Source organism: Narcine bancroftii, chromosome 4, assembly GCF_036971445.1.
Source record: "Narcine bancroftii isolate sNarBan1 chromosome 4, sNarBan1.hap1, whole genome shotgun sequence".
NCBI classification, from domain to species: Eukaryota; Metazoa; Chordata; class Chondrichthyes; order Torpediniformes; family Narcinidae; genus Narcine; species Narcine bancroftii.
The window spans coordinates 301,810,502-301,824,271 of NC_091472.1; the positions used below are offsets into that span (position 1 = coordinate 301,810,502).

Sequence of the window (13,770 nt, forward strand, 5' to 3'; positions counted from 1 at the left end):
TCAGATTTGATTTTTAATGATTAGTAAATAATGGCTCTTTGTTTTCAGTTTTTAAACTTCAGAAAATTACATTCAAATGAAAATCAAGAAAATATTTTACATTAAGAAATTCAATGATCCCTCAAAGTACTGTGTATCTACTCAAGTAGCTTCTTAATTAGGTAATTCTTTAAATCTGTTTTCCAATTCTATTTAAAAATGCAAAATTGGAAAATAATGTAAAATACATTTTTTTGCTGTAATCATGAATTCCTAAGGGAACCAGGCATGCTCTGAATATCAAATTTGTAATCTGTGCTAAATGGATAGGACAGAAAGGAGAATACAGGTGAGCTGAGTGGATAGGCATCAGAAAGTCACGTGGAAGCTGATCAAACTGGCAGATGGGAGTAAGCAGATAATCAATGTTATGTTTTACCTTTACATTTGCTGTATCTTATCTTTTGATGGACGTGGCAGAGGGAGTGAAGGTCATATACCTATATTATATTAGTTAAATCTTGGTGTCCAGAAACAAAAGTTGGGAGCTGTTTTAACAAATATCAAATTTCAGTGAACACACTATGAAGATTTTCATATTTTGGATGATAAAAAATCAGTAAAGTGTAGAAACTGAAATCAGAGAAGCACAAAACTATCACAGCTAACACACATAATTAAAAACTTGCAAGTGGGAAAGATATTAAACTCCCAAAGATTCAAGGGTAACAACAGATGTCAAAGCTTAGTTTATGTAAATTACTATATTAAAATATTCAATGAGATATTCCTGTAATCACTTCTGATCATCATTTGTACTTTGGATAAAAATTGATCACTAGCAAGTTCAATAAAGAAGATTAAGGACATAAGACAATACAGTGGTTCCCCTTCTGTGCAACGGATTTATAAAGTACAGAATTATAAAATCATACCATTGTTCAGTTTTCACTGTAAATACAAAAAGCTATTGCAATTTTACCCCTTGGTGACATGCACATTGAACAATGAATCAATTAATGCCAAGGCTTAATAGTGTTCCACCTTTGTACCTCATTCTCTGCAACTCTGTACATAATCAATCAACTGGGTGGTGTAATTTTTGTTGCAATGTAGTTTGGATTACATTTCAACACCCCTTTCAACACCCTTTAGCAAAATAGTGTGCTTGTTTTAATAAAATATTAATTTCATTTATTACTATTAAGGCCAGAGCTAATCGAGACTGCATAGAATAATAAACCTACAAAACATATGAACATTATATACAGAAAATTACCTACTCCATTAAACAAACCAGAAAATGTACCATAAATTTCTCTAATATAAAATGTCAAACTAACGTACATTAGTTACTCTGTATAAGTGAATCAATTAACTTGCGAAGTGTTCAACGTACTGAAACACTAAATAGGACAACTATTTAAAACATTTGTTTTCAATTGCACTTGGAGTCCTATTTAACATATTGTTTCTACAGATGTGCCTTGTGTACCAGATCTTCGCTGTTGATCTTTCTCTTTCTTTTGTATTTTCTCTCTTTGTTTCTCTATTTTTTCATATGCTTTCTTAATTTCTTTAAGCCTTTTCTTAATGGTGGCACGATCATTTTGACTGGTAATGCCCAAAGCCTGCAAAGTTGAAGAATAACAAAATGTCGTAAACAGCAACCCGATTTTAACCCTATTCTACTGCATGCATGAGCAGAGTACAAATTGAATGTTCTCAATTTACAGAATTCAGAAGAATTAAAACAGTTGCAGTTCTGGTCGCCTAATTATAGGAAGGATATAAACAGAGTGGAGAGAGAGAGTGGAGAGAGTGCAGAGAAGGTTTACCAGAATGTTACCTGGGTTTAAGCATCTAGAGTATAGCGAGAGATTGGACAGATTAGGTCTTTATTCTTTGGAGCGTAGAAGGTTGAGAGGGGATTTGATAATTATAGGAAGGATATAAACAGAGTGGAGAGAGAGAGTGGAGAGAGTGCAGAGAAGGTTTACCAGAATGTTACCTGGGTTTAAGCATCTAGAGTATAGCGAGAGATTGGACAGATTAGGTCTTTATTCTTTGGAGCGTAGAAGGTTGAGAGGGGATTTGATGGAAGTATTTAAGATTATGAAAGGGATAGACAGAGTGGATGTGGATAGACTATTTCCGTTAAGAGGAGGAGAGATTAAAACAAGAGGACATGAGTTAAGAATTAAGGGGCAGAGGTTTAGAGGTAACATGAGGGGGAACTTCTTTACTCAGAGAGTGGTAGCCGTGTGGAATGAGCTTCCGGGAGAAATAGTGGCGGCGGAGTCAATTGTATTATTTAAGAAAAGGTTGGACAGGTATATGGATGAGAAGAAGATGGAGGGTTATGGGCATTGTGCAGGGAGGTGGGACTAGAAAGGGGTGTTTGGTTCGATGCGGACTAGAAGGGCCTAATGGCCTGTTTCCGTGCTGTAATTGTTATGTTATGTTATGTTAAGTTTGACATTTGAAAAACACAAGGTTGATGAACAATGAATCTAGTTTATGCAAAGTCTTTTCTGGGATGAACTGACTGCAATCAAAAAAAAATGCAATCCATATTTCTGGAAAGGCAAATGGCTGTATTATTGAAAAGATGAAACACAATAGTCCATAAGGCTCAAAGATGAAACTTCTTGAGCATTTGTTGAACCTTTTGAAATTTGGGATGCTGAGGACATGGAAAACAGTATGGGAGGGGGATGGTGAATCAAAATGATAGACAGCTAGAAGCTTGGGAGCTATGAAAGACTCCATGCAGTCTGTGTTTGGTGTCGATGTGCAAGGGGCCACAGCAAATGTATTAAATTGAAATGATTATAAATAAATCACGGCTTCATGTGTAAAGATTGATTCTGCCCCTGGATAATGTAGAGGGCTTAATAATAGGACACAGAGCTCAACAGCTTGGAAACAGGCCATTTGGCTAAACTACATCTATGCCGACCACTGGGCAATAATTCCATTTTCCAGTACTTGGCCAGTGGCTTGTGTGGACATCTCTTAAGGGGTGTCAGCTGACACAGCTATTGCATGGGAAATTGCTGTGAAAAGGGAAGATGTTACTTTCTCTTCTATTGTCAACGTGATATGTTCTGCCACTAGCCATTTTCCAGATTCTTCTTTAAAATGAATTTCATATTTAATTCTTTACCTAGTGGCAATACTGGAACATTTTATTTCAGTTCAATTCAACCGATGTCCTGACACAATGTTTTCTGTGCATAAATCGATGAAGCGTTAACAGTTTTGCTCACAGTTTGAGAATAAACGGATTGAACTTCATAATCTACTGGCCCATACAAACATATTTAAAGCTTTCTGAAGCTAACATTTAAAGGGGAGAGTCCAAGAATTACAACACATATGGAAGACCATGTCATACATACCTTAAGTCTATTGCTATCTAGCAGCATTAATTGTTCTCCATCAATGTTTTTAGAAGAAAAACTGGCAGCACATTGCTCTAAATTAATTTCCTTCAGCCACTGACAGACTTGTTGGGTAGTCCACTCAGGAAGAGTTCGGATTTGCCCTGTTGTCAGTTGTGTATCAAATATCTGTTTGGACAAGGCAAATAAAATCATTAAGAAATGGATATAATCCTATACATTTGGGTGTTCAGATATTAAAAGGGAAATTAAAAATTGTTATTACAAGCAATTCAGACCCACTTCTTGCACCAATAATACTTTTTTTCCATTAGGAATCTTAATTTATACTGTTTTGCTTATGTACCGAGCAACTTTAAAAGTGAAAAGCAACTTTTCATACAGAGGTTGTGATGCCAGAGGAAATAGTAGAGCCAGGTATAATTTCAATATTTAAAAGACATTTGAACAGATACACAGAAAAGGAAGGGTTAGAGATATATAAGCCAAGTGCTGGTAAGTGGGACTGGCTCAGTATGGACCTGTTTCTGTGCTGCATTGCTCTTGGAGTTGAATGGATCAACAACATGGAGATGCTGAGGATTAGTGTTGAGCAGGCTGGGGAAAATAGCATGGCTCTTCACCCTTACGATGTGTGACTGATTGACAGAGGAATTCAAAAACACACGCATAGTTCAGATTCAGAAAATACCATATAACAGTTTATGGCATGGAAACAGGCCATTTCGGTCGGCCCTTCAAGTCCACACCAGTTCACTCAAACAACCGCGGGATCCCCCCCGCCTTTTCTTCGCCCATAACCCTCCAACCCCCTCTTATCCATGTATATATCCACCTTCCTCTTAAATGAAAGAATTGACTCTGCCTCAACTATTTCCTCCAGAAGATTATTCCATTCAGCCACCACTCTCTGAGTGAAGAACCATCCTCTAATGTTACTCCTAAAATTTTACCCCTTACCCTCAACTTGTGTCCTCTTGTTTCAACCTCCCATGCTCTCAGGGGGAAGAGTCTACTTGCACCTAGTCTATCTATTCCCTTCATAATTTTAAACACCTCTATCAAATCCCCTCTGAACCGTCTACGTTCCAATGAATATAGTCCTAACCTCTTCAATCTTTCTCTGTACTCTAGGTATTTTAAGGCAGGCAACATCCTTGTAAATCTTCTCTGCACCCTCTCTACCTATCTATATCCTTCCTATAATTTGGAGACCAGAAGTGAACACAATACTCCAAATCTGGCCTCACCAATGCCTTAAACAGTCGCAGCATCACTTCCCAGCTCCTATACTCTATGCTATGATTTATGAAGGCCAGCATACCAAATCCTTTCTTAACCACTCTGTCAACATGAGAATCCATCTTCAAGGAACGCTGCACCATAACTCCAAGATCTCTTTGTTCTTGTGCATTCGCCAATGTCCTCCCCTTTACTACATGTCCTATTTTGATTATTTTTACTGAAATGAAGCACTTCACACTTCTCTACATTAAATTCCATCTCCCATCTTTCAGCCCAACTCTCCAAACAAAATCCCTCTGTAATCCCTGAAAACCTTCTTCGCTATCCACCACTCCCCCAATTTTCACATCTGCGTATTTACTTACCCAATTAACCACCCCATCATCCAAATCATTAATATAAATTATGAACAACAGGGGACCAAACACCGATCCTTGAGACACACCGTTCATTACAGGCTTCCATCCTGACCGACAGTTGTCCACCATGACCCTCTGCTGTCTATCCTCCAGCCACCTCTGAACCCATCTTACTATTTCCCTATGAATCCCTAGTGACTGAACCTTCCTTATTAACCTTTCATGTGGAACCTTATCAAAAGCTTTGCTAAAATCGATAGACTACATCAACTTCCCTACCTTCATCCACCTTTCTTGTCACTTCTTTGAAAAACTCAACAAGGTTTGTCAAACATGACTTCCCCTTCACAAACCCACGCTGGGTGCTCCTGATCAATCCTTGCTTATCTAGATATTTATACACACCATCTCTAAGAATACCCTCTATAACTTTCCCTACCACCGAAGTCAAGCTTACAGGCCTATAATTACTTGGCCGACAACTCGTGCCTTTTTTAAACAAAGGAACTACATTAGCAACCCTCCAATCCCACGGCACCACACCCTCCTCCAGTGATCGTTGAAAAATCTCTGACAGTGCCTCCATTATTTGCTCCCTGACCTCCCTTAATGTCCTGGGGAATATTCCATCAGGACCAGGAGACTTATCCACTTTTACTGACCCTAGAAGCTCCAAAACACTCTCTTTATTAATCCCTATCTTTTCCATAACTAAGCCATTTGCCTCACTTATCTCACGTAGTCCAATCTCCTTTTCCTTCGTGAACACAGATGAGAAAAAAATCGTTTAATATCTCTCCCACCTGATACGGTTCCTCGTACCGTTCACCGCTCTCATTTTCCAGCGTTCCTATTCTATTCTTAACCCTCCTTTTACTATTTACATATCTGTAAAAACCCTTAGGATTCACTTTTACCTTATCAGCTATTGACATCTCATTCCTTATTTTTGCCTTTCTAATATCCTTCTTAAGGTTTTTTCTGCAATCTATGTAATAATCATACATCTTATCCATTTTTTGCTTCTTAAATTTAGTAAATGCCCCCCTCTTATCCCAAACAAACTTCCTTATTTTTCCAAAAAACCACGGTTCCCTAAAGCTTTTGGCCTTACCTTTCGATCTGACTGGGACGTAAAGATCCTGTACTCTCAATATCTCTTCAAATACCCTCCAAATCTCCTCTACATTCTTTCCAGAAAAAAGATCAGCCCATCTAATTTTCTGCAAATCCCTTCTCATTTCTTCAAATCTAGCCTTCCCCCACTCGAAGACCTTCAACCTAGCCCTTTCCATATTTCAGTTGAAGCTAGACCCAAAGTTCTCACCAACACCCATTTCCATCACCTGCCCTATTCCGTTCCCTAACAATAGATCTAACACTGCCTCCCCTCTAGTAGGCATCTCAACATACTGCTGTAAAAAGCAATCCTGAACACATTGTACAAAGACTAACCCATTCTGCCCTCTCACTGATTGTGTTTCCCAATCAATGTTAGGAAAATTGAAATCCCCAACTATCACAACCCTATTTCTACTACACATCTCAGCTATTTCCCTGCACATTTGCTCTTCCAGTACCCTATACTCTTTTGGCGGCCTATAATATACCCCTATATTTGTAGCCTCTCTTATTTTTTAGTTCAACCCAAAGAGCCTCGTGCGATGAGTCCTCCAATTTATCTTTCCTCAGCACCGCTGTAATATCTTCCCAGAGAAGCAACGACACACCTCCCTCTCGTACCCCACCAATTCCGTCATGTCTAAAGCAGCAAAATCCCGGAAAATTTAACTGCCAGTCACAACCTTCCTTCAACCATGTCTCACAAATTGCTATAACATCATAACACCACGTGTCAATCCACACCATTAGTTCATCCACCTTGTTTACCACACTCCTTGCATTGAAATAAATGCATCTCAGAGATCTTCCACCTTTAACTTTCTGCCTCTCACCCTCCCTACAATTGTTACTATGGCCACTATTTATTACCTGCTGCTGTTCCACCTCCAGATTGTGTGAAAAAGCCTTTTTTCTTTGCCTAAATACTCTTTTAATGTTATCCTCCCTGACATGAACCCTTGTCCCAAACCTTACTAGTTTAAAGCCCTAGCAAACACCCCTGCCAGGAGACTGGTACCTCTGGGATTTAGATGTAACCCATCCTTACAGTATAGGTCCCAGCTCTCCCAGAAACAGTCCCAGTGGTCCAAGAACTTAAAACCCTGTCTTTTATTCCACCCCTTCAGCCACACATTCAATCTTCACCTGACTATTTTTGCCCTCACTATCGTGTGGCACAGGAAGTAATCCAGAGATTACACCCTTAGTGGTCCTTCTTCTGAGCTCCCTGCCTAACTCCTTATATTCATTTTGCAGGACCACTTCTCCCTTCCTACCAATGTCGTGGTACTGACGTGAACCATGACCCTTCCCCCTTTAGGATGCTCTGGACTCGTGTAGCCACATCCCAGACCCTAGCACCAGGGAGGCAAACCATCATCTGGTTTTCTTGATCTCATCCACAAAATCCTCTGTCCGTCTGCCTCACCATCGAGTCCCCTATAACTATTGCCCTATTCATCCTATTACTTCCTTTCTGGGCAACAGAGGCTGACCCTACACCTCTGCCTACCTTAGCCCGACTATCCCCTTCCTCAGTACTCAAGGAGGAGTAGCAATTTCTGAGTATTTAAAACTCAGATGCTCTCTCTGGTACCTGACCTTTCTCTTTATTCTTCCTAACAGTAGCCCACTGCCTCTTCTCCTGTGGGCCAGGTGTGACCACCTGACTATAACTCCTATTTACGATGGCATCAACCAAGCCTAAATCATCAGATACACATAGCCAGTCAAAAGTCCAATAAAATAGTCCTGTCATTTCTCAAGCAATTTAAAACTTTTTATATCCAGTTAATTAATTTGATAATTGTAAACTTTTTTAAAATTTTTTTTATTTTTCACACTATAAACCATATTGATCAAGATACATTTTTCTTTTCAAATATATAGTGTCGTTTTCTCCCCCTTCCTTCCTCCCCTCCCCTCCCCTCCCACTTATTTAAAGTTTAGAATATAAGATACATTAAGCCCTTTAAACAATGTTGTCACTCAATAAAAATAAACAAGAAATTCCACTGAGTCAGTTCTTTTCATTATCTTCTCCTTCTGTCATTTTAGGTGGTAGATGTCCACGGTAGGTTTTCTCTATTGTGTTTTATGTATGGCTCCCATATTTGTTCAAATATTGTAATGTTATTTCTTAAATTGTATGTTATTTTTTCTACTGGAATACATTTATTCATTTCTATATACCATTGTTGTATTCTCAAATTATCTTCTAATTTCCAGGTTGACATAATACATTTTTTTGCTACAGCTAGGGCTATCATAACAAATCTTTTTTGTGCTCCATCCAAATCAAGTCCAAATTCTTTGTTTTTTATATTACTTAGGAGGAAGATCTCTGGGTTTTTTGGTATATTGCTTTTTGTGATTTTATTTAATATCTGGTTTAGATCTTCCCAAAATGTTTTCACTTTCTCACATGTCAAGATTGCATGAACTGTTGTTCCCGTTTCCTTTTTACAGCGAAAATAATTGTAAACTTGAAGGCAAATATGGCAAGCACATTTCAAAATAGTGCTAAAATGTGATAAGTTGATCAATTTTAGTTGAACAAAGAGACCAGAGAGATAAGTCTATAATCATTAACAGTCAAATTGAATTATTTCTATCCACGTGAATCATCCAACTTTACACTACATCCAATGTACATTAATCCATGTTTATGAACAAAAAAAGACTGTCAAAGAACAAAGTGGGTCAAGCAGCATCATGAAGGCAAAGGCCTGGCTGACATTTTCAATTGAGACCAGGCATTAGGACAGAGAGTAGAAGAAGTATCAGTATATGGAAGTGAGAGGCAGAGGGAGTGGAGAGAGAGGCAGGAAGGAATAGATGGAACTAGATGAGGTGGGGGGGGGGAAAGGATGGGGAGGGGGGCGTGGGTAAGAAATGATGGAGCTAGGGGAAGAAGGAGGAGTATTGAGACAGAGGCTGGCTCCATCTGTCCATTATCAGCACACATCTCCTCACTTGTCAGGAAGGCAGAACAGCGACTACACTTCCTAAGAAGGCTGAAGCGAGCAAGGCTACTGGCCACCATTATGTCATCCTTCTACAGGAGCTCTATCGAGCATCAGAGTGTGGTATGGTTGCTGCAGAGAAATGGATCCGAAGTCAACCTACAGGACCATACAAGTGGCAGAGAGGCTCACTGGAGTCTCCCTCCCTCTCCATTAGTGTGATTGTTGTCTGAAGAGGGCACACAAAATCATTGAGCACCTCTTCCACCCTGCACACAGCTTCTTTCAGCTGCTCCCATCGGAAAGAGATACAGGAATATCAGAACCAACACCACCAGGCTGAGGAACAGCTTCTACCCACAGGCAGTGAGAATGCTAAACAACCAAAGGAATGGCTCACACTAACCATCCAACACTCTCATTTACATGGAATAATTTGATTTATTGTATAAATGAAATATTTGTCCAGTATATGAAGTGTTACATCTGGATGTGTGTGCATGCATGCTTTGTTCTAAGGACCGAAGAATGCTGTTTCGTTGGGTTGCACTTGTGCAATTAGAGGACAATAAACCTGACACTTATCTAGTACTACCCATTACCTCCTCATTAATGTATGCAACCATGCCAGGAAGTTGGGTTCAGGGAAGTTGGCATAAAATCTTGCCTTCCCTGTTATGGTGTGATACTGGGCCAGGAATCACTGACAATGAATCACACTATATCTCAACATGCAGAAGTTGCCTGTAAGGGCCGGTGTTGAGCAAGCTGGTACAAATGGTATTGCTGCTCAGCCTGGAGATGCGAGGTTGACATTCTGGAATACAGCAGCAAGTTGAGATGGGCAACACATGCTCTTGTGTTCAGAGGGCTTCCTCATCAGTCTGTGGGATGTGACAGAAAAGATGGCGCCTCACAGTGCCAACTCTTTGCGTGCAGCTCTGATGGGAGTCATCATCACATATTCCCGTTCAGAACTATTACAACTGAAATAAGAAACCAACAGTGGCTGTTGCTCTAGACGCAGAAAAAGCCTTTGACAGAGTAGAGTGGAATTACTTGTTTAATGTATTACGGAAGTTCAATCTATCAGAAAAATATATTAATTGGATTAAAGCATTGTATAATGGACCATTGGTGAAGGTAACAGTAAATGGACATGTATTGAGTCACTTTAAATTAAATAGGTCAACTAGACAGGGATGTCCACTATCCCCCTCATTGTTCGGCTTAGCAATAGAATCTTTGGCAGAACTGATAAAAATAGAAAATAAAAAGGGATAAAAATAAAGGAAGAGGAGTATAAAATCAGCTTATTTGCAGATGACATCATAGTATACCTAACAGAACCAGAGGTATCAGTAAAAGAATTACATAAGAAATTGAAGGAATATGGAGAAATATCGGGGTATAAGATCAACGCAAATAAAAGTGAAGTGATGCCAATGAGTAACGCGGATTATACAGAATTTATAAAAGAATCACCATTTAAATGGCAAGCACAAGCAATCCGATACCTAGGGATCAGGTTAGATAATAACTTGTACAAACTAAATTATCAGCCACTAATAAAGAAATTGCAGGAAGACTTAGAACATTGGAAAGAATTACCGCTAACGTTGATAGGGAGGGTAAACTACATTAAAATGAACGTGTTCCCAAGGATACAATACTTATTTCAAACGTTACCAATTCCTTTAACAGAAAAATTCTTTAAGGAACTAAAGAGAATAATAAGGAAATTCTTGTGGAATGGAAGGAATCCAAGGGTAGCGTTAGATAAATTAGCAGAGAAGTATAATCAAGATGGTTTGCAGTTACCAAATGTTAGAAATTATTATAGAGCCGCACAATTAAGGTATTTATCAGATTTTTGCCAGACAAGGGAAAAACCAGACTGGACTAAGATACAACTAGATAAAATAGGGGAAAAGGTACCGGAACATATACTTTATAAGTGGGGTAAAAAGCTGGTAAAATATAAAAACTCACCAGATCCATTTAGAAAGGAAAAAAAACGAATTATCAAATACCAAAATTACTATTGATGCAAAATCCACTAATCCCTTTTACAATAGACAACCTTTCCTTTAGAGAATGAGAGAGAAAAGGAATCAAAAGAATAGAAAATTGTTGTTTGGGAAATAATTTATTAACATTTGAACAGTTGAAGTACAAATATGGAATAATTCATGGTACAATGTTTGCATATCATCAACTGAAAGCTTATTTAAAGGATAAAAGGCTTGAGATTACCTGAAGGAAGCAGCTTTGAATACAATGATAAATAAAAGATTTATAACCAATATGTACATTAAGCTGCAAGATAAGGAAAATGAAATAAACTATAAACCTATGCAGAAGTGGGAAAAGGATCTAAACATAAAGATAAAAAATGAAGTATGGGAAAAGTGATGTTCTGGAACTATGAAGAATACAATAAACACAAAGTTATGCATGATACAGTATAATTTGTTACACGGAGTAATATATTACTGCTCAAAATTTAAAAAAATGGGATTCAACATTATCGGATAGATGTTTCCGTTGTAAGAAGGAAATGGGAACAACATTTGCGTGTACGAAATTAAATACATTTTGGGAAGAATTAAATCAGATACTAAATAAAATTACAAAAATTAACATACCAAAAAAAAGAGATATTTCTTTTAAGTAACATAAGAAGTAGAGAATTAGGCCTCAAATTGGATAAAGTGCAAAAAAAATTCATTATGATAGCCTTAGCAATAGCAAAAAAATGTATGTCAACTTGGAAAATGGAAGAGAGCATGAACAATGGTACATGGAAATGAATAAATGTAGTCCATTATGAAAAATAACATATAATTTAAAAAATAAAGTCACAATGTTTGAACAAATTTGGGAACCATACATGGAACATATCAGAGAGAGCTTGCCTACGACATCCATCCCCTAAAATGAGAATGAAAATGATAAGGAGACAAAATGACTAGATTCAGTGTGTAATAAATAGATGACACATTTTTCCTGTTTATTTTCCCTTGTGTGAAGATAATGTTTTATGGTTGTGTTGTATTGTATATGTTGAATGTTTGTGGGTTTTGGAGGGGGGTGGGTAGAGGGGAGGGAGGGAAAGGGGAAAAAAAAGGGGTGAAAAGACCACTGTGTAAATTTAATGAGAAACGTTTGTAAGTTTTGGTTGATATGGTTCATAGTGTGAAAAATAAAAAAAATTTAAAAAAGGTGTCGGGCCCTGACGGCATACCTGGAAGGGTACTGAAAATCTGTACCAACCAACTAGCCAGGGTGTTCACAGACATATTCAATTTCCCATTCCTGCCGTCCGAGGTTCCCACCTGCATCAAAAAGGCATCAATTGTCCTGGTGCCCAAGAAGAGCAGGGCTGAGCTGCCTCAATAACTATCATCCTGTAGCACTAGCTCCTAATGTGATGAAATACTTTGAGAGGTTGGTCATGGCCAGAATTAGCTTGCACCAAAGATCTGAACCCACTGCAATTCACCAACCGAATTACTCCACAACAGAAGCATAATCACTGGCTCTCCACTCACCTCTGGATCACCTAGACTACAGCAACACATACATCAGCCTACTCTTCATCGATGACATCTCAACTTTCAACACCATCATACCCTCAAAGTTGGTCAACCAGTTCCAAAATCTGGGCCTCTTCACCACCCCCACCCCCCCCCCCCCCCCCACCCCCCCCCCTCCCCACCCCCCCCGCCACACCACCCCTGCAACTAGATCCTTGACTTTCTCAATGGAAGACCACAGACAGAACAAATCAAAAACGTCTCCTCCTCACTGATGATCAATACAGGTGCTCCTCAAAAATGCATGCTTTATCCACTGCTCTACTCGCTCTACCCCCATGACTGTGTGGCTAGGTGAAATTCAAATGCCGTCTACAAATTGGCCGGTGACACCACAGTCATCGGCAGAATAAGACGGCAACGAGGAAGATTACAGGAGGGAGATAGATCAGCTAGTTCAGTGGTGCGACAAAAACAACCTTGCCCTCAGCATTAGCAAAACCAAGGAGCTGATTGTGACTTCAGGAAAGGGAACTCAGGAGAACATGAACCAGTCCTCAATGTAGTGGGGTCAGCAGTGGAAAGGGTTTAGAGCTTCTAGTTCCTCTGTGTCGACATCTCTAACAATCTGTCCTGGAGCCTCCAAGTCAATCCATTCACGAAGAAGGCTCACCAGCGGCTGTATTTTGTGAGGAGCTCAATGAGATTTTATATGTCACCAAAGACTCTTGTGAATTTCTAAGGTGTACTAAGGAGAGCATTCTGACGAGTTGCCTCACTGTCTGGTATGGAGGTGCTAATGCACAGGACACGAAAAAAACGAGAGAGTTGTAAACTCGGCCATCTTTCTCCACTCCATCGAGAACATCTACTCTAGGTGGTGTCTTGAGAAAGCAACCTCTACCCTCAGGAAACTCGCCATCCAAGCCATGCCTTCTTCTCACTATTACTATCAGGAAGGAGGTTCAAGAGCCTAAAGATGAACACCCAACAGCACAAGGACAGCTTCTTCCCCTCTGTCATCAGATTTTTGAACAGACACTACCTCACTTTCTCTCATTTTTGTAATTTTATAATGTAATTTTACAGCAATATTTGCACTAATGATGCTGGAACAAAACAAACACGTTCATGACAATAAATTTTCATTTTG

At 39.0% G+C, this 13,770-nt stretch overlaps 1 protein-coding gene across 2 annotated transcripts in view; it reads right to left on the bottom strand.

Moving 5' to 3' along the window:
• Positions 1-13,770, bottom strand: part of LOC138762180 (neurabin-2-like) — a 121,539-nt gene continuing 107,769 nt past the window's right edge. For both annotated transcript variants that reach the window (XM_069935737.1, XM_069935738.1), the window contains 2 exons: positions 3,384-3,554; positions 1-1,610 (listed from right to left, as the gene is read on the bottom strand). In XM_069935737.1, coding sequence (XP_069791838.1) covers positions 1,440-1,610; positions 3,384-3,554 — 342 coding nt within the window. In that variant the 3' untranslated portion in view covers positions 1-1,439. The remainder of the gene's footprint in view (positions 1,611-3,383; positions 3,555-13,770) is intronic.